Source organism: Miniopterus natalensis, chromosome 17, assembly GCF_054644295.1.
Source record: "Miniopterus natalensis isolate mMinNat1 chromosome 17, mMinNat1.hap1, whole genome shotgun sequence".
Lineage (NCBI taxonomy): Eukaryota > Metazoa > Chordata > Mammalia > Chiroptera > Miniopteridae > Miniopterus > Miniopterus natalensis.
The window spans coordinates 26,600,658-26,627,495 of NC_142097.1; the positions used below are offsets into that span (position 1 = coordinate 26,600,658).

General features: G+C 51.9%; 1 protein-coding gene across 1 annotated transcript; it reads right to left on the reverse strand.

Moving 5' to 3' along the window:
- Nucleotides 1-23,661: 23,661 nt before the first annotated feature.
- On the reverse strand, nt 23,662-25,221 carry HOXB4 (homeobox B4). The gene is made up of 2 exons (XM_016202211.2): nt 24,765-25,221; nt 23,662-23,960 (listed from the first exon to the last, which is right to left on the reverse strand). The coding sequence occupies exons 1-2, from the start codon at nt 25,219-25,221 to the stop codon at nt 23,662-23,664; spliced, it is 756 nt and encodes a 251-aa protein (XP_016057697.2).
- Nucleotides 25,222-26,838: the final 1,617 nt, after the last annotated feature.

Consider the following 26,838-nt stretch of genomic DNA (forward strand, 5'->3'; position numbering starts at 1 on the left):
AGAAGAGACACAAGGGGGAGAAGAGGACTGGGGCTCGAATCCATCTTAGGAACTGAAAAGGGAACTGACATCAATAGGGATTTTTCTTCTCCCCAACCCCAACATCTTCACAGCAGATGCTGAGGCCACTTCCTGACATGCAATGGATTTTTCTTATTTCAGCGCTTTAATTTTAAAGTCAAAGCCCACCAGTTTTCATTTCCACTTAAAAATAAGGACTGTACTTTGGGGACTGGCTAGGTATAGAATCTTACTACTTACTGCAAGAGTCATTGCTTTCTCTCCTGCCTGCACCTCTCCCTCTTCCTCCCTCTATCTCCCCCACCCCAACTCTGGGATAGGGTGGCTCAAGAAGGGGGAGACTTGGGAGACTCCCAAATAAAAGCATCATCAACATGCTCCTCTGAGCTGGGAGGCCTCCCCTCCCGTCCGTGCCTCCCTCCATGTCTTTCTAGGTCTCTCACCCAAGCAGAGTCTCGTGTGGAGGAAAAACAGATCTCGGAAAGAGACAGAAGAGGCAAGTTGAGCCGAGAGCCTTCTTGTGTAAGGAATCCTCTCCCTCCTCTCCCACCTCACAAAGACAGCAACATCGGCCTGACCTAGAAACTTCCTGAAGACTTTTAACCTCCTGAACCAGAGGAACTGAGCCTTTCCCATGTCCCTGCTGCAGGTATCACCATCTCCAGTCTAAGCCTTTGCTCAGCCAAGTCTGGGGACACCCCTCACACTCCCTGCAGCCAGCGGCTCCTATGGGGCCCCCCAAATGGAGCAGGATTGTTTCAATTCCCTGGTGGGGCTGGTTGATGCTGTGACCATTTGGCCCAGATCTCCACCACCCCCCCTCCATTTTTTTCAACCAGACTTAATTTTTTCCCACCCTTTTCTTGACAGTTTGTTTCCTTCGATTCCTTCAAAAGGAGAAAAGAAGAAAGGAACTGGATAACTGCTGGACTTTTCTACCAAGAGATGGGAAAAGGCTTTCCAAAAGAGAGAAAAAAATTCCCGAGGAAAAAAAGAAAGTCAACAAAGCAATCTGAACAATATTATTCTCTGGATTGGAAACAGGGTACCCCTGTTTACTAAAGTTCTCTGAGGCAAAAAAAAAAAAAAAAAAAAAAAAAAAAAAAAATTTTATAATGCAATCATTATTTTCATGCAGCCTTTTTAAAGTGTGCCGGAAAAAATAAAGGTTCAAGCTGTCATAGGATTCTGTATATTTCTTCTGAAACTTCTAACTTCTTCCCCCACCCCTCCCATCTATCTTTCCCGATGCCTCACCATCACTTTTTCATAAAACCTCCAGACTGACCCTCTCTTCTGACATGTGAGTTTGGAATATTTAAATCTCATTCAGCCCAGCTGGCAAACTCCAAAGAAAACTAAAAATAGGAGAATAAAAAAAGGAGCGTAGGTGAAGGAAGGCCCTCCCACACATAAATCCCCTTCTTAATCGCACAGATTTATACTCAAAAGAAAGCCGGGGTGGCCCTGAGTTCCGATTGGTTTCCGGGAAGAATTTGTTTCTGGGAAATACACATGGGTCTGCAAAGCAGCAGGTCCTTTCAGGGAAAACTGGAGTTCAATTGACCAGGCTGACCCAATCCCTTTATTATTATTACCATTAGCCTCTGATGATTTAACCAAAATTAGCTTCGGAGCAGCCCTGGCTGAAGGGGGAATTAATTAACAGGCATCAATTGAGTTTGTTATTAATAGATAGAAGAATAAAATAAAAACGTTGGAGGAGGTTGGCTGGCTGGGCCCTAGCTTTATTTAGTCTAAATGATTGTTACAGCAGTAATGATGATGATGATGATGATAATAATAATAATAATAAAACAATAATTTGACTAGACGCCTGAGGCCGAAATTTCTGTCGCTCCCCCCCTGCAATAAACCCGCAAACCATTGCAGGACTGAGGCCAGGAGAGTGTGGGAAGCGGAGGAGCCAGAAGCGTGATAGGGAAGAATGGAGACTCCGCCGCCGGGGAGAAAGGGCCCGGAAGGTTTGCGCAGCGGCTTAGCCCCCGGCTGCCGCCGCGCCGCCGCGCCGGGCTGTCTGCGCCGCTGCTGCCGCGGTGGCCGGCGACTAGCTACGCGGGCCGGAGGAGGCGAAGGGAAAGCGTTCAGGTCGCCGAACCGGTTAGCGGTGGCAGGTTCCAAGCGCACCGGGCTGAGGGCCGAGCCCTACGGGCGAAAGCAAGTTTGGGCGCTGGAGGTAACCGAATTAAAAGGCGCTTTAGCAACTCCGCTCCGGGACTTTGCCAGGCCCGGCTGGAGAGCGCCGAGGCCTCGCTGCCCGGACAGGGAGAAGAGGGAAAGGTGCCTGGGGGATCGCAGATCTGGGGACCCAGGAGAAGTGGGGGTGGGGAGCAGCTCTACCAAGCCAAACATGTCTATTTCCCTTGCCTCCATGTTGGAAAAATCCAGGCTCCATATGGCTTCTCGGGAGGGAGACGGTGGCTCCTGGCTTCCCCCCAAGGTCTCGCTGGAGTGAGCCACCCCAAGAACCCCACCTTGCCAAGCACAGCCCGGTAAAAGCCGGGGAGAGTAACAATAGCTGGGGAAGCCCCGGGAGAGGGGACAGGCCATCTTCCAGGACTTAAAAAAAATAATAATAATAATGGAAGGAAGAAAAATAAAACAGGGAAGGAAGAGAAAGGTTAGGCTCTTCTGATCAGCGGGAGAAAAATTTCTGCCCTGGATCGGGCTGCTGAAAGAAAAGAAGAGAAAAGGAGAGAAGCAGGAAGAGAGAGGGAGAGAGGGAGGGAGAGAGGGAGAGAGAGAGGGAGGGAGGGAGGGAGGGAGAGAGAGTCAGTCGCTGCGTGGAAGGAAGCTTAAAGCTTGTGAACTCTTCTTGAACCGAGATTGGAGTCATATGGGCCATAAATCATTGAGACATACTCTCCGCCATTCACAAACTGATAGCCTATTTTAGTCCAGCTTACCTTAGCCACCGACGAGGGGAGAACAGGCAGACATAATATATATTCACATCGAGCCCCAGCGCGAGCGGCAGGCGAGAAATCTCCCCTCCTTGAAGGCAAAGGAAAAAAAGACCACTGTTTAAAGCTGCGTCGCCCCCCCTCCCCAAGAGCCACCCGGGCTGGGGAGCCCGAGGGGCAGACCGGCCGGAGGTGCCGCGCGGCGTCCGCTTCAATTCACTCCGCTTAGGAGCGGGGGTGCGCAGGAGGGAGGGGGTGGGGGAGCGGGAAAAAAATAGAAGGCGACCGAAAGGTGCTCGGGCTGCTGGGCTCGCCGAGAATCCAGCTCCGGGCTCCGCCACGGCCAAGTCGCCACAGTGTGGTTGCCCTATAAGACTGGTACGCCCTACTCTCCGTAACAATGGCCTCTGCTTTTGCACAGGGAAAAAAAACCACACAGACACATACACACACACACACACACACACACACACACACAAGCTCACACATACCCCCACCTCTCCCCCTTTAGCAAGCTTAGATGCCTGATAAGGAGGGAAGGTGATGGTGGTATTGGGGGAGAGGGGATTTTTACACACCCCCCCAAAAGGGGTGAGTAAGGAAAGAAAGCAAAGGTTTGGGGTTTTTCTTTTCTTTTCTTTCTTTAAGAACAGGTAAATTTTTAAATGGACATTTTGGCAGGAGAGGCAGGGGGGAGCAAAGGCAAGGCAAAGCCAGTTGGTGTTCACAGCTTCCACCACCCCAGTAGTAACCATTATGCTAATTGTGAAGTAGCTGTTGGGAGGCCTAGTCAAAGGCAGTCTTCCCTGGGGGTGGGGTGCTGGGTGCCCCTCTGCATTCATTTGCAGTGGAACACTAGGACTTTTTTTTTTTTTTTTTAAGTAGTTTCACTCCTCCGGGACTGGTGGCTGGGTCTTCTGCCCTCTCACTCTGGCTCCCTCCATCTGAGTCTCCCAGTCTGCTGCTTCTCTCCCCCACACCCACTCTATTCTTCCGCTCTCCCCACAAATTTCCAGACCCAGTTTCCAGCCGGTAGGGGGGAAGGCCAGATTTTTTTAAACAGCCCCCCCCCCCCTTTTGAGAACAGACAACAAGCGGTGAGTGATTATTCTAAAAATCCAGACCATCTTGCAGGGTGAGGGGGGGTTGAGGAGAGAGAGGGTGACAAAAGGAGGACCTTGTGTTTAGCTTCAGCTCAAGACCGGCTGGCAGTAGTCCGTAAGAACTTCCCGGAGAAGTTTCTGTTAGGATTCTCACCTCTGGATAGGCAGAAGGGGCCAAGAGGTGATAAGGACATTTGTACTTCTAAGAAGATGAGAGGAACTAGCAAAATGGCTTAATTTTAAGTGTACTGGCAGAAGAGACTGAGGATAGTTGTTGTTGATGTTGTTGTTATTATTATTCAGAACAAACCTGTTTGTTCTCTTAGCTCTGCAAGATTATGGTTCTTGGCAGAAGTGAGGAAGATAATAAAAGCTAAACTTTTCTTAGGGTGTGAGAAGGGCAGGAAAAGGCGGGGAGGCCTGTAGGAGGAAGACAGAAGCCAAGAATGTAGGTGTCTGCAGATTTGGGTCGGGGGTGGGGAAGAGTCATTCTGGTGGAGGAAAGAGACAAAAAGAGCACCAGGACATTTCCAAAAGCTGCCTAACTGCTGACTCTGGATTTAGGGGATAAAATAGAAGGCAGACAGTCTCTTTTCTACAAAGGCAGCTCGGAAAACTTGTTCTCTTAACTTTTCGTAGATAGCACCAGTCACTACCTTGTGACCTCCTGGTTAGAATATTTGGCTTTTGCCTTCTCCCATCTGGATGCACCAGGAGAGATGGGACTGGGAGAACAAAGGTGAGAGATTGTTTCCAGCTATTCTATTGTCTCCCTTCTAGGAGAGGGTGGTTGTGTCTGGCAAAGCTTCCCTCATACCCTATCGTTTCTCACTCACAGGCTCTGCTTTGGGCTGAGAAAAGGTTCTATTCTCATAGGAAGTGTTCCCTGGGCTCCTCTGGCCCCCATGTTTTCCAGGCCCCCTAAGTCAGGCTTTTCTGGGCTGGTGCAGCAGATTTCCTGGGGCCCTGCTGAATTAAGGGATGGGGTACGCATGGCCTCCCTACCCTCTAGCAACAGGAACCGCAAGCAGAGCTCCCACTGTGATGTTCCCAAAGATGCTACAACTCTAGAGAGTTGGTGGCTGAGAAAAAGGGTAGGTGAGGATGGAGGGTGGGGGCCATTTTTTCTGTGTTTATGAGTATTATCAAGAAAAAAAAAAAACACCAAACCAGACCCAGTGTTGGGGCTCAAGCCAGGACCCTCAAAGAGAGTGATCATGGCTGCCTTTGTATGCTGCCTGTGTATGTGGCTGCAAGGACTCTGTCCTGAGATCTCTAGTCCTTGGTTAGAGACCTACAGAGTTGGACTCTATGTAGCTTTGGGTCTGGTGGGTCAAGGACTTGGCCCAGGGAGGCTTCCAGAGGCTTAAGGGAACCAACACCTTTGGGTCTTTTCTCTCATTCCCCAAAATTAAAAAGTCAAGAATATTCCTCAGACTCTCCAGTGCTCCTAGCTGTTGCTAGAGAAGGTCATCGTGAAATTGAGAGAAGAGAAGAAACTGGTTGCTTGTGGGGCTACAAAGGTTTGCGTCAAGGAATAAAAAGAGCCTGGAGGGCACCCAGCCAGCTGCTGGCCTGCAAGCCCGGACTGCAGGAGGATCGGGCTGGAGCTGAGCTGAGCTGAGGGTGGAGGAGTTTTCCAGAGACAGCAGTGGACCATTCCCCCCTCCTGGAGCCTCCTCAACTCACTGTGGTCCCTTCCGGCTACACAAAGAAGTGGGGCACAGTGGGGTGGAAGCAAAAAGAAGAACTGGGGAGCAAGAAAACTAACCTGGAGAACAATTTCACAGGACATGCACCCCCAAGTGCGGTAGGAGATGGAGTGGGACTTCTTAATGAATTCTGGAGAGCAGAGCCCATTTGAAATGTTTGGGAGGCAATTAGATCCCATTTTGATTTCTTTCTTGCCTTTTTTTCCCTTTCTTGCAGATTTCTGGCTGGCCCATTGCCCCTGATTAGGACTGGGAGGGTGGGGGGTTGGATGGTAGAACAGGCAGCCCTGAGGGCTCCCGTTCGTTTGAGGTGTTGATGCAGGCTAGGGACGTTTCAAACTTCAGGGGACAAAGGCAGGGCACTGAGGAGTGTGGGCCGGGAACTTGGGGTGAGAGACACGATAGGGGTCTGAGAGAAGACTTTAGGGTCTGGAGAAGAAGAGGGGAGAGGGCTTCACCCCTGCCAATGAAGTCCTGATTCAGGGGTAGACTAAAGAGAGGAGAGGGAACAATTTCTTTCTGATTCAAGGTGGGGAAACTTAGCAACTTTGTGTGTGTGTGTGTGTGTGTGTGTGTGTGTGTGTGTGCCCGCGCCCGGGTGCATGTGAGAGAGAAATTGAAAAAAAAATGGAGAGAAAGATTAAGACACAGAGACCTAAGTGTAATCTAATAATTAAAGGCAAAAATTAATAATAAAGTTAAAAATTAGAGAAAATGTCTCTCTTCACAGACATCCTTTTCTCTCTGACTCAGTTTCCAAAAAGCCGGAGCACTCTCTCCGGCACTGGCACTCCCCTCCCCCACTCCTAATCTGTACCCAGTACCAGGGGACATGGAGTACTGTAAACACCCTTGAGAGATCGCTGGCGCCCAGCCTTCCAGGCCTTTGGGGGATCGTGTCAGTTTCCCTTCCCTCCCCCCCAGAAAACCCATCAAAGAGCAAACGAAAATTCTTCTCTCAAGAAGCACAAATTGGCTGGCTCCATTAAAATCGATTTCTGATTATCAGCCTTGGGGTGACCAACGATGCTGCCCCCAGCTCAGCCTGCCCCAAATCCTGCCGCCCCGGTAGAGTAGCTGGGATCTGGGAGCCTAACGAAGCATCTAGCAGTCTGTTTCTTTCTGGTCCTGTCTGGGTTCCCAGACACTCTTCTAGCTTCACTGCCCAAGTTTGTGGCAGCGGCCGAGTCTTGTAAAGTTCACACACGCACCCGAATCTCCACCTCTTCCTAAATATTAATAAAGATTTTTAAGCTGGGGTTGTAAAATGGAAATTGCTACTGAAGGCCACTCATGGTATTTGGATGCCCAAACCCGCCTTCTCCCCCACCCCACCCCAAGATGCCGGAGCCGGAGGGAACAAAGGGGCAGCTGCACGGAGATTTGGCGCCTTGGCAGAGGCCCGTGTAGACCCGGCTCCGCAGAAACGGGGCTCGAAAGAACAGAAAGGCCACTAGGGTTGAAGAAGAAAAATCCAAGCTGTACTTTCCCCCCTACTCCAAGCGATAGGGTTGAAAAGAAAGGCAGGAGAAAACAGGGCAGCCAAGGGGATTTGCAAAAGCTCCTCGGTAACCACGGAGGCAGCCTGGACGCGCCGAGAGCGAGAGCGCATGGGGCTGCCGGGGCCAAGGTGGGAGTTACCGCCGGCGAGCGCCTTGCTGGCGTGTGTGGGTTCTGAATCCGGGGTCCTGCTCTGTCCTCGCCTAGCTAACTCACACCGCCGATGTGGAGACAAAGTAGAGAAGGCAGGAGGGAGAGGGTCGAATCTAGGACAGCTGGGTGGGGGGTGCTGGGGAAGGGAGGGAGAAGCAGGCAAGAGAGGAACAGGGGCCCAGCCGCTGCGAGTGACTGCTCAGGTCTCTCCTGACAGATTGGATGTCTCTCTCCCAGTGACCTCTGTTTAGCAGACAATAACTCACCGGATTAATGACCAATCAGCGGAAGGCCTTCCGAATTGCCTCCAAATATAAAACTCTGAAGTCGAATGGGATAGGGCCAGGGTCTGAACCTGCCAGCCCTTTCTCTCTCCCCCCCCCCCATTCTCCCATAATAATGTTTGCAGTGAGGCTTTAGGAAGTGGATATCTGGCCAGAGACTCTGATTTCCAGAACTAAGATGAAGTTGTTTCCCATCTCTTCCCACTTCCTCCAGCACAACTCATATCCCTGATCATACTTCCCAAGGCAGTCTGGGAACCTCCCCTCCTCTGCCTGGCCTCCTCATATCTCTGATCCTACAAGAAACTTCCCTTCTCATAACCATTAAACTTCTGAGAAACTCCCACCCCTTTTGAAGTTTAGTTTCTCCCAGTTTGGGGAAGAGATGGAAAATACAAGCAAGAATTGATGGGCGGGGAGGTCACCCACCTTGCAGGCCTCCTATCCTGGCTGCCGGGGGAGATCTGGTATAGGGCTGTGACACCCTGTATTTGCCCTCTCCTAGGAAGAGAGGGTCCAAAGACCCAGGGATCACAGTGAAGCTAGGGGTGGAGGTAGGTGGGTAGCCTGCCATTATGGAATCTAAATTCTAAAACCACAATTCAGTCCCTGGCTGGGGTAGAAGGGACTTCAAGAACTGCATTCTGAACAACTCCAGCCTCAGCTGGGCACTCGGCAGGAAGAGTGCCCTGCTCTATGAAGTCAAGCCCTCCTTCTTCAGTCCTCCCCCCCCAAATGCCAATTCCAGCCCAATCCAGCTAGCAAGCCCCTCTCCACTGCCTTCTATTTCCATTGCTCTCAGAGGTCTGGGCTTCTCCAACCTTCAGGAGGAGGAATGGTCCAGATTCCAGTGGATTTCCTAGAACCTGTCTGAGTCACCAACCACTGCTCTGGGTGGGTGCAAACAAGCAAATAAGCATGCAGTAATTTCTGTATGGAAGGGAGATGTTCCCAAGCACTAGAGAGTTACTCAAAGTCAAAACTGGGAGAACTCAGGGATTATCCTGTCCACTCCTCCCATTGTTACAGATAGAGAAACTGAGGCCCAGAGTGAGGAAGTGACTTGTCTTAAGTCATCCTTGGGATAGGCTTGAAAGTCAGAAGACTTAAGTTCTAGGCATTCCAGATTGGCTGTATGAGCCTAAGCGTGGAACTCCTTGGGCTTCAGTGTACCCTTCTGTAAAGCTAGAGCATGTGTGCGGAAAGTAGGGTTGAGCTAAATGATCTTCTGAGGTCCTTTTCCAGTGGACTAAGAGTTTGTGCTTCTCTGTGTGCTGATGTAAAAGTGAGCAACACGAAGCAGTAATAATAAACTAAGCTCAGACAGTAAGGGACACCAGCGCGGCCAAAGGGAGGATATCTCCTTTGGGGATTTAAATGCTTACACCTCTACTACCAAACACCAACCCCATCCCGGTCCTTCTTGCCCCCACAGAGGCTCCTGCACTGGCTTTTACTGCTTTTCCATTTGTATGTGTGTTTATGTGGGGGGTTGTTCTCTACCTTCATCACCAAGTCAAAAGTGCTGGTTTTGGATATAGGAACCTGAGCAGTAAATAATTAATTTGTATAATTAGAGGAAGAAGGCTTTGACCTGGCAATTTTTAACCAGGATTCAATGCACCCATTGTACCAGCCTGGCCTTCTCACCCGACCCCCAACTCTGCCCACACACCTACCAGCTTCCCAATGCCTCCCCCCAGTTGGAGACCAGCATTCCCAAGGTGGCCAGCAGGTTTTACAGAGTCAGACTCTGCTCCCATCCCACAAAGTTCCGTTCCCTGCCTGCCCCTGCCCCCCAGAAATCAGTATGTCTGCAGCTGCCCTTCCCATCCTGCTTTCCCTACCCCCTAAAGCTGTGCTGGGCTCCAGGTCCAGGCTCCCTGCTCTTGGGACACAAGTAATCCACCTCCCCAGCTCAAGATGCCCCAACAATCCAACAATACAGCGAGTTTGCATTTCAAGAAACTCCCATTAATATCAATTTACTTCACTGAAACCTCGGGTTCTTCATCAAGTTGATGATTTATGATAAAATCAATTAAATTACGGCCACTTAGGGCCCAGCCGCTTCCTCTCAGATTTCATTGGTGCGGGACCCAAGTGTCTGGTGGAAAAATGCAAGTTTAGCTGGAGGCGAGGAAAGATAATTCTGCGGCTGAGAAAATTTAATGCAAAACAATTTCCAGGCAAAGCTGGGCGTCTGGACAGAAATGCAAGAGCCACCAGTTGGCCTGCGGAAATAACTATCTTGGGGGTCAAAATATTTTCTCCCCCCCACCACCATCCTGCTCTGTTCCCCTTTGTGCTCCCTTGCCCTCCTCCCCCAAGCAGCAACTTCGGGGGAATTTGAGCAGTAATAATGGAACCCAAGCCTGCCAAGGCCCAGCCTCAAACCACTGATCTCTCCTACTACCCCTGGACTTTTCCTCCTCTCCACCCTCCCCCCCTTCTCACACAGCTACACTCACTAATTCCGTAGTCTCCCAGGACAAAGTTAAAGGTTCAAAGTGAATATTAGGTGGCGCGTGGGCAGATGGCACAGAGGGGCCAGGGGCCAGCCCAAGTGGACTCTGCTGCCTGTGGCCCTGGGAAGAAAGAAAACACAGGCGGAACCAAGCATTGTGCAGTGGTGAGGGTGTGGAGCAGCAAAGTGTCCAGAGTGGCCCTACAGAGTACCAGGACCAACACCCAGTCTCCACCCCCCTCCAGCTCCCTGTGTGCCCACTCACAAAGCCATGCTGTGCCCCAAGGACTGACACATACACAAACACACCTACACGTGTGCCTGCTTGCACACTCTCCTTACCCCTCACACAGACACACCACATTCTGTGCCTGCAAAGGGACAGTTCCCACCATCTCCCCACATCTGAGAAAATAAACCCCAGAGCATCGACCTGGCATTGCCTCCCTCTCCAAGGAGAGGGGCTTCTCCCGCCTCTGCTCTGTTTGGTTTTTGGTTTCCAAAGCAGGCAGGGAGTAAACACAGCTTCTCTGAAACCATAAATCACCCACTCTCCTACCTTCTCAGTTTAACACCCGGCCTCGGCGCAACCCCTTGTAGTTTCAGCTTCAAATAACCCGCAAGGTGCTAAAAGGCTTGGCCGTGGTGGCAGCTGGACTGTGGGAGCAGGGCCCAGGAGTGCTTGCCCCTCCCCAGCAGATGCCTCTCTCAACCCTGGAAAGCCTTCCACAGCCTCCAACACCCTTCCTGAGGGGGAGAGGTCCCCCACCCCGGAACCCCGTTCCTGCCCCCACCCCCCCATGCACACCCACATTCCTCCACACTGCCCTGCGCATAGGGTCCCTCTCCCCCCTCCGCTCCCACCCTCCTCTTAAGTTGCCCTCATCTTTGTCTTGCACGGTTTGGATCCAGCCTCGTTGCCTACTCAGGAGAGAGGCCCGGGATGAAAGTCTCAGCCACCCTGCTCTCCACCCCCAGCCCGCCCCGGGCCCCTGGCTCAGCACCCACACTTACCTGTGCGTCTCCCACTAGGGCGCAGGCCACCACGGGCAGCCGGGAGCGGGGCGCGCGCGGGAGCCAACGGCCAGGCCCCGGTCCCTCGGCCCCAGCTGGGGCTCGGCCGGCCGCATCCCGGTCATTCAGACCCCGGCAGCCCCGGGCCGACGGGCCAGCGCGGGGAGAGGCCCGGAAGCGCTGCCCGCACCCCGCCCCCGCCCCCGCCCCCGGCTTTGTTCGGCCTTCGAGGCCGCGGGGCCGCGGGGTGCTCGGGGCTGCACTCGAGGCGCCCTCTCCGGAGAAGCCGGGGCTCCCCCTCAGCCGGGCCGGCCGGGCACCGCGCAGGGCTCGGGGCTCCGAGAGCCCGCCGAGCTGCCAGGAAGGGGAGCCGCGACTGACAGGGGGCACGGCGAGGCGCGGGAGCGCCGTGGGCGCCATGGCGGAAGGGAAGGCGGGCGCACGGGCGGCTCTTCAATGTCACCAGCGAAATGGGTTCCATATGTCCTGCTGGGCGGAGAAGGGAGGGGAAGGGAGAGAGTTCTGGGCTGGACGGGACGGGAGGATGGGGGTTGGGGGGTTCTCAATGGACGGAGCAGAGCGGCGGCGAGAGGGCAAGAGAGGGACTGGAGAGGCGAAAAGGTTTGCATTTCCCCATTTCCCCGGAGTCTTTAAGGGCAGCTTAGGCTCTTAGGAACTTTCTTTCCCTTTTCCCTTGTCTTCCCTGAAAGACGGGGGAGGGAGGAGATCAGTGAAGGTAGCATCCGTTTGCTCAGGCTGGAGATTCCCGGGAAGGGATGTGGATTGGAGGTGAAAGGGAAAGTTCTTAGGCGGCTGGAAGATCAACTTCTCCCCGTCCCTAAAGAGGAAAGGAAGAGACCATACCTACAGGGGAAAGAGAAGCCAAAGATAGATCCCAGGGTCCAGGTGGGAGAGACTGACCCCAGCACCCGACTCAAGGTGGAATTCTGTTTTGGGGTCAGTCCGACCATCAAGTTACTCATGGTGGTGGTAGAAGAGGAAGTTGAAGTGCCCAAGACAGCTTGGTCATTCCCTGGCACTTCAGTTGCTGCCTCCCACTTGATTTCGCACTGGGGACGGCCTACTCTAGAGGCGGTCGCTTCTGGGATGGTCTGGGCTTTGGGCAGCTGTCTGTAAAGAAAGCACAAGCACGGAGTCTGGAGAAGCTTCCAGACCCGGCAGCCCTCTCCCTTCTGTACCTGCCCCTAGGGGTTTCAGGGGTTTGGGCTCTCTCTCTTCTCTCTCTCTCTCTCTCTCCCTCCCTCTTCCAGCCCATTTTCTAACCACTCTGTTGTCTCTGTCCCTTTCTCACAGCCCCTTTGTCTTCTCAAACTCTGCCTCTCCATGCGTCTTAAGTGAATTTGAATTGAACCTTGCAAAGGACTTAGGAGCATCTCCAGAAATCACTTACGGGCTTGCTGATTAGGCTGCCCCTCTCTGGGGCAGTATGGAGCCCTTGGCCTCAGGACCCTCTCCTCCACATGGGAAACCTACCCTTTTGCCATGGGGACGTTCTGTTCTACAGAGAAGGGGCAATAGGAGAGGTTTCCTTTCCACTCCCCTTCTTCCCACTTAGCTCGGAAGAGAGTGTGTGTATTCATCCAAGTCGTGGGGCTCCTTCTGCCGGGACAGCCTCCTGCCTCTCTGACTGGCCTTTGTCTCCACTCTCCCTGCCACCCTCTCCTTGCCTTCTGCCTTGACTTCCCACCTCAGAAAGGGATTCTGCCACTTGTTCTCTCTCTGGGCCCTCTCTTTTTCCTTCCTCCTCTCTCCTCATCTTTCTATCCAACTCCTCCAGTCATTAAAGCAGTGGCAGTCCAGCTTCTCAAAGGCGCGGGGAAAACATGATAATTATATAGAGAAAGTGGAGACCAGCAGAGTCTGGGGAGAAAACAGAGTCAGCAGCTTTCCCAAAACCCCCTTCCATCAAATGCATTCTACCCCAGCCCCTGAAGAGCAAGCACAAAAGCGAATGGAGTGTGTGTATGTGCATAGAACTGGTTAGAGGCAGAGTGCGCCATGGTTAAATGAACCAAATGTACCTTTTTTAAAAAACCAACAAAGTCTCTTCAAACTTGATGATTGGGGGGTAGGCCTATATGCCTGGATGGAGGGCATCAGGCCTCACATAGGGAGATTTAACCAGGGGCCAGCGACTAAAAGATAATGGTGGAAAGGGATGGTCTCCCTGCTTTTGTCTCCTGGGGAAGCCTGTGTGAGTTGGGTTAAGGGAAAGGGAGGGGGTATCCCCAGGGCCAGAAGAGACAAAGACCTGAAGGGGGCTGAGAGAATGGAGAGGAAGAGGGGGGATCAGCCCTCCATAGGCACAAGCAAAGACAGCAGAGGGGCAAGATGGGGGAGGAGTTGACAACACAGGGGTAGGAGCCTGCGGGACTGGCCCCCACCTCTTCCCACTAGCTATGGCCTGTCCCAAAGAGCAAATCCTTCAGCCTCCGCCCTTTTGTTCCCCATCCTCTGAAACAGGCTAAATTCAGAAGCTAATAAACAAGATTCTACCCTCTTCCTTCTCTTTTATGTACCTCTTCCTCTCCGACAAAGAGATAATCCTTACCCACTCTCAGGGATTCCAAGACTTTGGCCTAAATTCTGGAGCACTAGTTTTGGGGTGAACTCACCGTCTCCACATTTACACCCCCTTTGTCAGGTGAGAGAGAAGGAAATACTCACCTCCCATACTGTGAGGGGGGGGGGGAATTCTCCAACACTGAAGGATGGAGGGCCTGAAGGGCTTGGAGCCCCCTATCCCTCAGATTGCTTTGCTGATGCCCCCAGCCCTTCACCCCTCCCCATGATGTTCAGCTCTGTCAAAGCTTCCTGGAATCTAGACTCCACCCTCCTTTTACCCAGGCCAGGTAATGCCCCCACCCATCCCAGCGTAGGGTCTTGTTCCTCTCCTTCTCTTTCTCCCTAAATCCTTGTCAACCCAGACTCCCAAATTGGGAGGCTTCACCCACCACCCACCCACAAATCTGCCTGTTAACAAGGACAGGGCTCAGCGCCCACTTGGAGTAAAGCGTGGGAGCAAGCTCCTGGATGCTCCACCACTGGGGCCTAAGCCGCCACTCCAGGAGACTCATGCCATAAATAATTAACACCTGGGTGCAGAGTCACTCTAATTTTCCTACTCAAAGGTTTACACTAGCAGGCAGAGTTAAATATCACAGATAATAGTAGCTATAAAGCCAGTTGGCCCAGCTCCAGCCAGGGAAGAAAAAGCCAGAAGCTCTGACTGGACTTGGCAAAGGCTGTGGCCCTCTGCCCCTCATCCATCACAACTTTGGGGTGCAGCATAGCATGTCCCCAGAAGCCACCGCTTTTTTCTTGACCAGCAGACTCTTCCCTGATGGGAGGGACTGAGATTCCCCCATATGAAACCCTAGGGGAAAGTTACCAGCTCTCCCCCTCCCAATCTGTACTATGTTTGCTTCCTCTTTGAATGGGGGCTTAGGTAGAGGAACACACTTCAACTTTCTGGGACCGCCTGATTCCTGATTTTCTTTTCTAGAAAAACTTGTTGAACTTCTCCCTGCTTTAGCCCCAAACACATATAGTCCCTCGCTGCTGAGGAAACTTTCTTTGTTTCAGTAGGTCGAAGGAAGGCTACTGGGGTGTGAATTCATTTCCTTGTTTTGTTAGCCAGGAGGGTGGGGAGCCAAGGCTTTCAGCTTCTCTCCATGCCCTTCACCCTCTACCTCCATTGTCTCCCCCAATTTGGGCAGCTCATTCTCCACCCTAAATACCCTGTCATAAACATCAGTCCTATAGGTTAAGTTTTAATACTATAGCTGAATCTCTCCAGCCCCCTTCCAATTGCACGGGACTTGGATTTGGTCCCCATTGATTACAAAAATTTTTGCCTTCAACTCTAGTAATTTCTTCCTCTGCCTCCACCTCTCTTGCCCCAGGCTCCTTCTGCCTTCAGAGTTGGGTTCTTTCCCGTGGCTGGAGTTGGAGCAGCCAAACTCTGGAGAGGAACCGCTGAAAAATGAAGCTCTGTCTGCTGCTGCAGGAATGTTGGCTCTATCAGGCTCACAAATATAATTTTTATATTAGGTCATGGTCTTTGACTGGGTTTATATGCCAATGAGGCATTTCTGGTTTACCAAATTTATACAAATCTTGCCTTAATTGATAATCACGGATGCTGTAATTTAAGACCTCCAGCTATAGAGCTTTCATATTAACTGCTGATATATTACTGTAAATCGTCTGAAATAACCAACTCCTGGGAGCAGAGCGGAGAGGGAGGAAGTGCCTCCGAGAGCGACTCTCTCCCGGCCGCAGAAATAGCCCAGCTTCTACATCATTTTCTGTGAGAAATGATTTATCGAAGACATGGCCATAAACAACACAACTCGCTCACAAACACACGCAGATGCAAGCACACACGCGCGCGCACACACACACACAATGGCTGGCATGCCGGCCGAGAAGCTGACACCCATATTGCTATAAATCAAGAAAAAGGTTGGAGGAGAGGAGAGGGAGAGGGGGAGAGAGAGAGGAGAGGAATATTCCTAAAATCTCAATGCAATGCCTCAATGGGTATAAACACACAGAGCACCGTGTGAAGAGAAATGGCAGGAAATGAAGATGGCTATTTGTCACAGTTTACGACAATAACATTAATAACAAACAATAAATTTACATGGACATATAAGACGCGGTAGGTAGTGAGAAATCCCTTCTACTTACAATACCCCAGCCCGCGGTGTGGCTCCGGCTGCGGGGCTGTTTTATTGCTGCCTCCCTCTCTTTTTCTCTCTCTCTTTCCCTCTCTCTCCCCCTCTCTCTTTTTTTTCTCAGGGTACAGGCTTGTTTTTCAAAGGACAGTTGAATTGCACGTCAGAAACAGGGAGACCAAGCCTGCGATTTTCCTGACGAATACATATCTATTCTGCAACCTCGGCATTAATTATTTAATGAATCACGTGACCAAGAGGGGGAAGGGGGTCTTTCGATTTCAGGCTCAAAGGACCACTGTGACCTTCCCCTTCAGGAGGAGAAATTTTCCTGCAAAATAGGTCCCCCCCAACCCACCAATGGAATAGTATCGAGTTCTCCTTCTCGATTCCAGTTTCACATCTATACCTACTTGTATCTACAGCTCCCTAACCACCCCCACCCCGACACACACTTACCTACAGCCCACCTCTCCTCTCTCTCTTCTCCTCCTGCTTCTGCTTAGTTCGTGGAGGTGCAGAAATAGTCTGCAGGGGCGTCTGGGGTGGGGGTGGGGTGGGCGAGAGCCCTTCTCCAAGCCCCTGGATTTCTCAGCGTCCAATTCTTCTCCCTGCATCCTTTAACATTAAGATTCCCCCCCAATTCCATTCTCTCCCTCATGTCTAGGATGCTGATTTTAGTGGGACCCACTCCTCCTCTTCCTAAATAATCAACAACATTTCTAAAGGGACAGGCTTCAAAAGAAACACTTCATAAGTCCACATTATATACGTATAAAGAATGGGGCTTCTGGCTTTCATTCTCTTTTTGATCTTTTGTAGTACCTTTTGAAGGGGCAGAAAAGGGACAAGGTGAACAGGCTACTCTGGGACTTCCAGAGTTGAGACTATCCGGAACAGGGACCTTTTTCGTTTGTGGTGTTATTCTTATAGGGAACCAAATTCTACTGACTGACTGAGAATATGTCTAGAGACAAAGACCCGGACTAAGGTTTCCACACAAAAGAAGTGGACTCTCAGCCTCTCTCTACCTATGTCACACCCTGTCTCAGTCCCCTCACCCCCAGCTCCAGTGAAGACAGCTGGAGATTTGAACTGAAGGGGGGCAGGGAAACGGAAGAAAGAGGTTTGAAGTCGGCCTGGCAGCCCCGGGTCCCTATTTCCCAGGTGTTTGTACCCTGAGCTTCCAATTCACAGACAAGGGAGACTGATCTATAGGAAAAAGATGAGGGGTGTTGCATATTAAAGGGCTGAACACCCAAAATGATAGGAGAAATCCGTTCCCTAGGCCTAGAGAGAGAAGCGCACGCAGATGCCTTCAGCTCAAATATAAACAAAACAAAACATCCCCAAACCTTCACATACAGCTCAACCCCGAATGAGCAGACCAGTTACAACCAGAATCAGAGTTCTTGGCTATGGGGTGGGGTGGGGTGCAAAGGGGAGCGGAAAAGACATTCCTGAAGAAGCCCCTCGCTGCACATTCCCAGCCTTATCTTCAGCAGCTCTGGGGGCAGCAGGGCCACAGCCGCCTGGGGCAGGCGGGACAGGGGAAGAACAAATGCGGTTTAGGGTAGGAAAGCTTGGGGTTTCCCCTTTTGATTTGTTTGGAAGGTTCTGAACCAAAAGCAATTCAATGGGAAGAAGACTGTGGACCCAGATGGTTTAGCAACCCCCAAAGAAACAGCCACCCCCGTGTGGCTCCCGGTAAGGTCCAGCCATGGCGGCATTGCGGGCCCCCGCAGAAGGCACTAGGATGGCCTGGCCTCCTCGGAATCTTGCTCCCAAAGCACCGGTGGGGCGCCGGCAGGGCTCAGACTCTGTAGGGGGGTGGTCGGCTTTGATTGTCTAGATACAAAACACAGACTGGTATTGAATTCAGCCTGCTCTGGACGTGGATCCTGAGCCCGGGCAACTCCCTGCAAGGTCCTGACCACAAATCCATTAAAATGGTTCCCCAAAGAAAACTCTCCACTAAAATCTAAAAGAAAAATATGAGCAAGCGAGAGAGGGAAGATATAATATGCTGGAGCATGGGAAGACGGCAATTCTGAACCGGAGAAGTTCTTTTTAAAGACAAGGAAAAGAGCAGCAAACTGACACGAAGGCACTCCGGACAGGTTCTGTTAAAATGCCCACACTCTTCGGATCCTGGGAATGTCCGTGTTCAAATAAACAAGCGCCAAGCGCGAGCTGAGCGCTTTCTTGCTGCCGATAAAGCGAACGTTTATACTGTGAGAAAGGCAAGATTGATTTACGAATCTGAACGCGCCAGTTTTATGGCCGATCACAAATCCGTCAGCGCTCAACTCACGCTGGGAAACTTCCCCACTCCGTTTTCTAACCGGGCCCCATTCCCCGGCCGCTTCCCAGGGAGACCCACCACGGGGCACTGGGGCTGCCCCAGTCTGCCCAGCCGGTGGGCGTAGGAGAAAGCTGGGAAGGACCAGGGACCTGGAGGGAAAAGAGGTCAAAGATGAGGAGGGCTACAGGTAGCCACCAGAGTTACAGAAGGGGAGCCCAAAGGGCTGGGGAGCCCTAGGCAGCGCTCAGCTCTGCAAAGGCAGGGGTCTGCGAGCGAGGGAAAGGGAGATCAAGTTCCCACCTGTAGGACTGAAATCCTTGAATGAACCCTAACCCTCCCTTTCCATTGTTTTCCTCCTCCTTCCCATTGGTGAACCCCTAATCCTCACATTGCCAGAGAGAAGCTTGTAAAGTCCCAGGTGACTAACTAGCTCTTTATTACCTGGGCCTATAGACCTCCCACAATTGGTTATCTGCCTTTATGAGTAATGGCTGCACATCTCCCTGAAGCCCCAAATATTTTCAGTCCAGGAGCAGCCTAGCTCACCTTTCTGCTTACTCCCTGTCTCTCCTGAGGCTCCCACCCCCTGCATTTATTATGCCACCCAGGCACAAAGGGAAGGATACCAACCAACTCCAGTTATTTCTTGCCTGAGACCAAGTCCCTAAATTACAAAAGACAATTTACAAAAAGCAAACCAATACCAAGCACATCCCAGCAAGGCTCTGTCTCTCCTAGTCTTAACCCAAAGGGAGCATTTCCTCTTCCCAGCTGGAGTCTCTGTCTCTGTGTGTGTCTGTCTCTCTCCTCCTTAGATGATGGCCGCTAGTGTGGATTTTTAAGATATAGCAAGCAAAATACAGATTTGGAAAAGCTCTGTGTTCAGAGTTCACGTCTCAGAAAACATCCACCCATCTCTGAAAATTAAAAGTTGTTGGAAACTTTAGTTAACATGGCAGAGCTCTCCCTGGAAATGGTCAGAAGAGTCTGCACTGACCCTTCTCCCAGCTCTCTTGCTCCTTTGGTGGAGGAGTATTCCATGGGCTCTGTGAGTAGCTGAGGTGAGACTGGGGGTCAGGGAAAAGGGGTGACAGGAATAGCTTCCCAAACAAAGGAACTTCAGAAAAAAATGGGTTGAGCCTTTGTGGATTTGGATATCAGACTTTGAGACACAGTAAGCGCCAAGGAGCTGTTCAAGTGGGGAACCCTCTCTCTCCTTAGGATCCCGAGGCTTGTTCCACTATCCCTCTGAAGCCTTGTGGACCTCTCCTACCACTTCTCTTTGTCTGGCTTCCCTCAGCTCCCTCCAAGCGAAACAGGAAAGGGGGAGGGATAAACTGGACATGGGGGTAGGGGTCCCCCCCCTGCATTGGAGCCTGGCTGAGAGAAGGAGCTCTGCACAGAGAAACAGACCAGCACCCTCTTCCCTCCCCTGGCTGTACCCAAGCTAACAATTTTATTCCTTTTCTCCCCAATAGATAGTAATAGAAAAACAATCCAGAAATTCCAAAATAGCAAAGAAGGGGTTGGGGGCTAGAGGAGATAGGACACGGGCACACAACAGCCGGAGGACCACTCCTAGCAGAGGTGTGACTTTCCCTCCTGGGCAGGACGCGGGAGCCAGCACAATGTCCAGTCTCAGAGAGGTCAAGGGGCTTCCGAGGTCATTTTGTGGTTCTAATACTGAGCTAATCGCCTAGAAAACGTGGCCTTTCCATGAACTCTCTCTCCTGCCAACCTCCTGCCTCCAAACTCAGTGAGCCCCAGGGAAAAAGGGCCCCGCACATTCAGGTCTGAGGCAGAGCCCACTGTTTCACTCACACTCAGAAGCCGGGCCCGAGGTGGGGGGGGGGGGGGCAGACACAGCCCCCAAACCAGGAGAGCAAAAGGAAACCAAACCGAACACTGAGCCTTCAGGAAGAAGGGAGGGGGATAGCACTGAAGAGGAAGATTCCTGTGTCAAGGAACCTTGCCTGTGATCGGAGCAGTTTCCTGCTCCAGAGAGTTGTGAATATTTGCCTAGTATTCCAAGTTTGACACAACAAGAAAAAAACAAAACAACAGAAGACATCCACGTATACCCTGCTCCAAGGCTGGGGCATTTTAGCCAAGAAATGCACCACATTTTCCAGGGGCAGCAGTGCCAGCATCTCACCAGTAAACAGATACATGGGACACAAGCCCCCAGTGTAGACAAGCAGAGTCACAGAACAACCGGCCACATGTACACATCGCTACACACACATACATGTACACATGCTAGGGCCCCACGGGCCCACCTGCATTTTCCAAAACCAGATGAGTACTTCTGAGCTGCCTCACAAACAACCTTCTCTGGGGTTCTTCAGGGGCTCTGACACCTCAGTCCCCAGCAGTTCAAACACTCTCCAGGTGTCAGGCCTTTCTCTCTCCCTCTGACCCAAGCATCAGTCATCATAAAAGGCCCCAAACCTGACCAAGCATCCACCATAAAAACCCCACCAAGAGAGGGGTTTCTTCTTTCCCTTGTTAAAAAAAAAAAAAAGTTCATAAAACGATTTTTTTAAAAAAAGCCAGCCCAGGCGGGTGCTTTGTTACCTTTGCGCCTCTCGCCTCCTCTTGCCCGAACTCCTCCGCATCCCATACATGATGAAGGGCTTCTTCCAAACTGCGAGAAAAAAGTTTTCAACTTTATGGTTCCAAAAATTTTCCCCCTTGCAGATCTGGGAGAGACGGCTAACACTTTTTCCCCCCAACAGCCGGTCTGCGGAGATTTGCTGTTGAATAATAACAAAGGAGAGAGGATACGTATTTAAAGAAAAGAAGTGATTAATGGTTTTCTGTATAATTCTCACATTTTTCTTAGCTCTTGTCTACACAGAATGGCTGTGAACTTTAAGCTCCATAGAAATCTTTTTTTATTCTATTCATACCTTCCAAGGAGTAGCTTTGATTTGGTTCTATAGAGGCATTCCTGGGGGGGCATATGCTTTTTAAGAACTATTTTCTCCTTCTGCTAAGGGCGGTCACATCCCCTGGCAGCTAAACATCATACCGCAATTGACCGAACAAAGCTGGCCGCTCTCATCCTCCAGGTCTGGGTGATTTTTTATGCGTCTCCCCACAGCATTTAAACCAGCAGTTCAACCCTTTCTCCGTGCTAGGGACATCAGCCTCGTCTGTCCCTTGGCCCTACCCAGCCTCAAGCTCCCGCGTGCTGCAAACCCCGGGGAATACAATAAAGAACAATAAAATGTGCGGGTGGAATTGGCTATTTTTATTTCCTGAAGGGAGATGGAACAAAAAAACAAAACACACTTTTAACTGCATATGCTCTCCTGAGCCCCAAGTTCTCTAGAGGCAGGTGGCTGTACCCTGGGCCACCACAGGACTAGAGACCTCAGGCTGGAGCCCCCAGACCTCAGAACTTCTCTTGGGTACTACACAAAAGCGGCTCATGCTTAACAGAACTTCTGAGGGTCACCCACACCCCCTTGCCCTACTCCATTCTAGGGGTGACTGGGACCTCTGAGACAGAAAGCTATTTGGTCCCCAGTCGTACTTTCGATACTTTCTATGAGAAAGAAAATGAAAATTAATACAGGAGCAGGGCTTTACAAAAGAGGCCATTTGTCTTCTTGATTATCTATTTGCTTGTCAGAGTTTGAGCTATGGCACCGGCTAGCTCCTTTGTAATATAAAAATACTCTGAAAACCTGCAAACACCCAGAAACATCTGTGCAAAAAATTAGACTCATTAAAGCCTTAAACACCTCAGAGGAAAACGATACCTTCTTACGCGGGAGAAAAGAGGCTGGCCTCGCGGAATCCTCTCTTGGAACTTTAATAAGCAAAGAGCCGTCTGTCTAGAAGGAGACAGCTTAACCGCATTTTATTTGCTTATGACAAATAAATCATGATATGAAAGGCTTTGCCGTACTTAAGCCTCTTGTGTCCTACAATGAAACATTTTCCCCCCATTAGGGATTGGAGTCAGCCCTCCCAGTCCTTTCCATCCATTTTTTGGACTGGAGGGGGGAAATTTAAAGCCCCAAACAGAACACACCCACCCCAAAAGGAAAACAAACCAGCTATCACAATTTGGAGTCCTCAGAGGTAGAAATCCCCATCGGACCCTTTGGAAAAAAAAAAAAAAAATCCTCAACCACATACAATGTGAATCCAAATGGACCGGGATGCTTAAAATAGAGGCTCGATGGCATTTGTCTGTCTCTTTAGATCAAGGCTTTAACAAAAACACGCTGTGCTGGTCACAAGAAACCAAACATTTATTTCTATTGTCACTCTGTACAGGACACAAAATTTTCACTCCAACGAAGGGTTCTAGACTCAGGCAGCCCCAGAACTAGGAAGGGGGCCTAGTTTGGAATGTCAGGAAGAGAACAGGAGAAAGAACACACATGACATAAAATAATAATAATTAATAATAATAATAATAATAATCAATGCAACAATGATAAACTATGGGAGAGGTCTCTGTAACATCATCTCCGCGACCGGGGAGGGGCGCAACATTTTATTCCCTAGTTTCACATTCAATTTCAGTCTAGGAGAGCAGGTCACCTCTGTACAACTCTAAGATTGGCGAGAGGGCTGTGCCCAACTCTCAGAACTCAGCGGCCCCTCAACCCTGCCAGGAACAGCTTGACCTTCCAGAGGAAGGCCCTCCCGGGTCTCACTTTTTTTTTTTTTTTTTTTTTTTTCTTTCTTGGACTCAATTTCCCTGCCCGCTCCTGCGTTGCCAAGGCCACCCGCGCCTCCACTTGTCCCCTCGCTGCTGCCCCCCTTCCCAGCCCCGCAGTGGAAGGGGGCGCGCAGTCCGTGTTCCCGCGAAGGGGCACGGAGGGGGAGGACGTTATATGTACGTGTTTGTTACCGTGGCCAAAACACTGCGCTATCTGGCACTCAGAGGGTGCTTTCGCTGGGTGTCAGGAATGGGGGACAAAGAAAGAAAATCCAGGCTGTCTTCCAGCAGCGGCAGCAGCGGAGGCGGCGCGGCCGGGCCTCATTTGTTAGCCGAGTGTCGAGGTAATGGTCGCCACCGAGGCCCGTCCTCTCCGCGGCAGAGTAAACAAGACAGATGGGCCCGGGCCTGGCGTGATTAAAGATGAAACGTGGATCCATCTTCGCCAAAGCTGAAAACGAGGAGTGTAGCCTCCTCCTATTTCTCTTTCTGTCTTTTCTTTCTTCCTTCCTCTTCTTCTTCTTTTTTTTTTTTTAAGAAAGAAAGCAAGAGACTTGAGCTTTGCTTCTGGGGGGCCTCGACCGGCTCCCTATTGTCGTTTCTATAAATAAAGCTTCCCCTCCCCCTTCTCTGCGTTTATTCGTGTAAATAGATAAAGTGGGGGGGGGAGCAGGAAGGCTTTTCCGGGCCCAGGCCCCAGGGTCTCCTCCCGCCTCTCCCCCCCCCCATATTCCCGGCGCTCGCCACCCTCTCCCGCCCCAGGTTCATGGCTCCCGCGCGCGCGGGGGCCACTAGAGCGCGGGGGGCCCTCCGTTGGGCCGGCCGGGGGGCCCTGCGGCTGCGCCTGCGGTGCCACCCGAGCGGATCTTGGTGTTGGGCAACTTGTGGTCTTTTTTCCACTTCATGCGCCGGTTCTGGAACCAGATCTTGATCTGGCGCTCGGACAGGCAGAGCGCGTGGGCGATCTCCACCCTCCGGCGCCGCGTCAGGTAGCGGTTGTAGTGAAACTCCTTCTCCAGCTCCAGGACCTGCTGGCGGGTGTAGGCGGTCCGCGAGCGCTTGGGCTCCCCGCCGGCGTAATTGGGGTTTACTGGACACACACAGAGAGAGGGAGAGAGAGAAAGTTTTATTGCCCGAAAGGGAGGAGGGAGAGCCCTTTCTTCCAACTAGCACAGAATCTCCCTCCCTCCCTCCTTCTCCCGCCACCTTTTCTAAAGGGGGGGGGGCGAAAAGGGAAGAAAGCGGGACCGCAGGAAGAAAAAGAGACCTCAAAGTTTTGGAAGGTTATCTCGATGTTGGGGGGGGGGAGAATCTTCACAAGGTTTTCATCGTTCCTCTCCCGCCTTGGCCTGAGGCCCGGGATGGGAGAATGAGGGGTGAAAGGGGAGGGGGCTTCCCTAAACCTTTCTTCTGTTAGTTCCCACCCTCTCTGCTCAGATTCCAAGCAGTGCCTGCCCCCAATAAAACTTTTGCCCACTTCTTGAGCCAAGGAGCCAGGCTAGAGGAAAGAAAGGGAGAAAAATAAATAGTGGGAGTTGCCTCAACTCTCTGCTTAAATACAGATTACCTCCTCCTTCCCCCCAACCTCCCACCCCCTCCCCAACTTCCAACTTCACTGAGACTACAGGTCCCTGGCGAAAAAGTCGCTGGTGGGAATGGCAAAGAGGATGGGGAACCGACTTCAAAGGCGCGGGGCCCACCAGGCCATAAAAATTTATGGGGGATGTAATTATGTGGCTCTGAAAACAGGCGACCGTAAATCTCGGCAATGGCGAGTTTATAGCGGGGACAATTGGCTTCCCTCAGCTTTCCCCCGCCTCCCCCCCACGCCTCGGAGGTCCCTTTGGTGTAAAGCACCGCGGGTGGGAGGGGGAAGGGGTGCCCACGCACTCACCCGTGCTCACGTGAACTTTGCGCATCCAGGGGTAGACGACGGGCTCTTTGCACGCGGAGTGGGACGGGCTGGGGTGCAGGGGGTTCTGGGCACAGGGAGGCGGCGGGGGGCTGCTGCTGACCGCCTCGCAGCGCTGGCCTGGCTCCGGGAGGAGGGCCCCGGAGGGTGGCGGCGCAGGAGCCCGAGGGGACAGCCCGGGCGGTGGCGGGGGCGGCGGGGGCGGCGGCGGAGGCGGCGGGGGCCCGGGGTCCCGGCAGGCCGCGTAGCGCTGCACGGTGCACGCCGCGCGCCGCCCGAAGCCCGCCTCCGGCTGGAAGCTGCTCTCTCGCCTCTGGCCGCCGGCGTAGTACCCCGGCGAGTGGTCGCTGGGTAGGTAATCGCTCTGTGAATATTCCTCGCACGGAGGGAACTTGGGGTCGACATAGTTTGAGTTGATCAAAAAAGAACTCATAGCCATTAATTTCTGGGAATTGCCCACAAAATATACTAAAATTTATTCCGACCCCTGACTCGTTTTCCTGTTTCCGAAAGCCCTCCTACTTACTGTCAAGTGAACAAAGTTAGGACCCCACGTGATCCTGGGAGCCAATGGCCGCCCCGCCTGCGATTCCCGGATAAGGAAATCTGCTCACCCGGACCCTACTCCAGCCAAAGAGGTTTATTTCCCCTTCTTCTATACCCCCTCCCCACCCACCCACACACCCACACCCACACCCAACACCAGCATTTACATAGGGCTCCTGCGGGGCGGCCGCCTCTGCGCAGCGGTCTCTCCAAGATCGAGGGGCGGGGAGAGAGCAGGTTGCCAAAGGAGGGCCTGGTGGGGCTCCGGGCAGAGCGCAATCCCTGGATATCGTCCGAAGTTGGGGCTCCCGATGTAGCCCCCTCCTATCCCGCCTCACCTCCACCCCCCATTCTCTGCCTTCCGTAGGCCCCATCCCTTCCTCTCCAGGGAAGGGAGCCCATGCACCCTGCGTCTGCGTGGGGAGTGAAGTGCGAGGCGGACTGGGGTCTTCGCCTAGCGAGGGGAACCCACTTGGGGGCGAGAGCCACTGAGCGTGGGGCTTTTCTCTTGCAGCCGCACGGGGAGGGGTAGGGAGTGAGAGAGGAGGCGTCGGGAGCAGGCGGGCGGGTGCACGGAAGGACTTGTCAGAGATGAATGGAACCGCGGGCGGATCGATAGAAAATTCATGCACTAATTCGGGGAGACCTCGCCTTCCAAATCGCATTTAGCTGCGCTATTAGTTTGGCTTTGTCAGTCCGTCTGTCTGTTCCCCTCTGCTATCCACTCCTCCCCTTACCCCACACGGCCCAACCGGGAGAAACGACTTGGTTTCCCACACTAAACATGAGTAGCGGAGTAAAAACCTGCAACTTTTGACAGCGCGTTGAATGGCAATTTGCTAATTCCAGAACCATCCGAGCAATACTAACCACGGGGTGGAGACGTTCTAATTGCCACTAATGCCACAGCCTCCTCAGTAAACAGAAATCTCACATCCTTGTGAAGCTGGGGATAGAAGCCCTGGAGGTGACCCCCCCACACAGTAACTCCCCGTGGTAATCGGGTATTTCCAGGGCATCTTGTTCTGAACCCAAACGGAAAGGCGACTTTAGTATCCGTTTGAAAAGTGAATTTCCTTTTCCTTCGCACACTGAAGACAACAGTAATTTTTTCCGGATTTTCAGTAAAACCTCCCTGAACCCAGAATAGAGAATAGGTGGGCTTGAGGGTAAAATTAAAAACACCACCAACATTAACCTATCAAGAGACCGCAAAGGGACCCAGGCTCCCAAGGACAGGCATAGGGAGGTTTCAAGTAGATGATTTCTCTAACCAGTTTAGCAGTTGCGGGAGGAAAAGAAAAGAGGAAGGAAGAAGGAAGGAGTCTTCTCCTGGTCACCGCATGGTCCTCATTTAGAAAAAAAAAAAATATTTTTTTTCTTCCAGGGGGGAAAAATGAGCGGAGTGTTTATGTCAACTACATATTCCCCTAGATACGAATTTGTGACCACAAAATTTCTTACACAAATTCGGATCTACAGGGTATATACAGAAGACAGAGATCTTCTT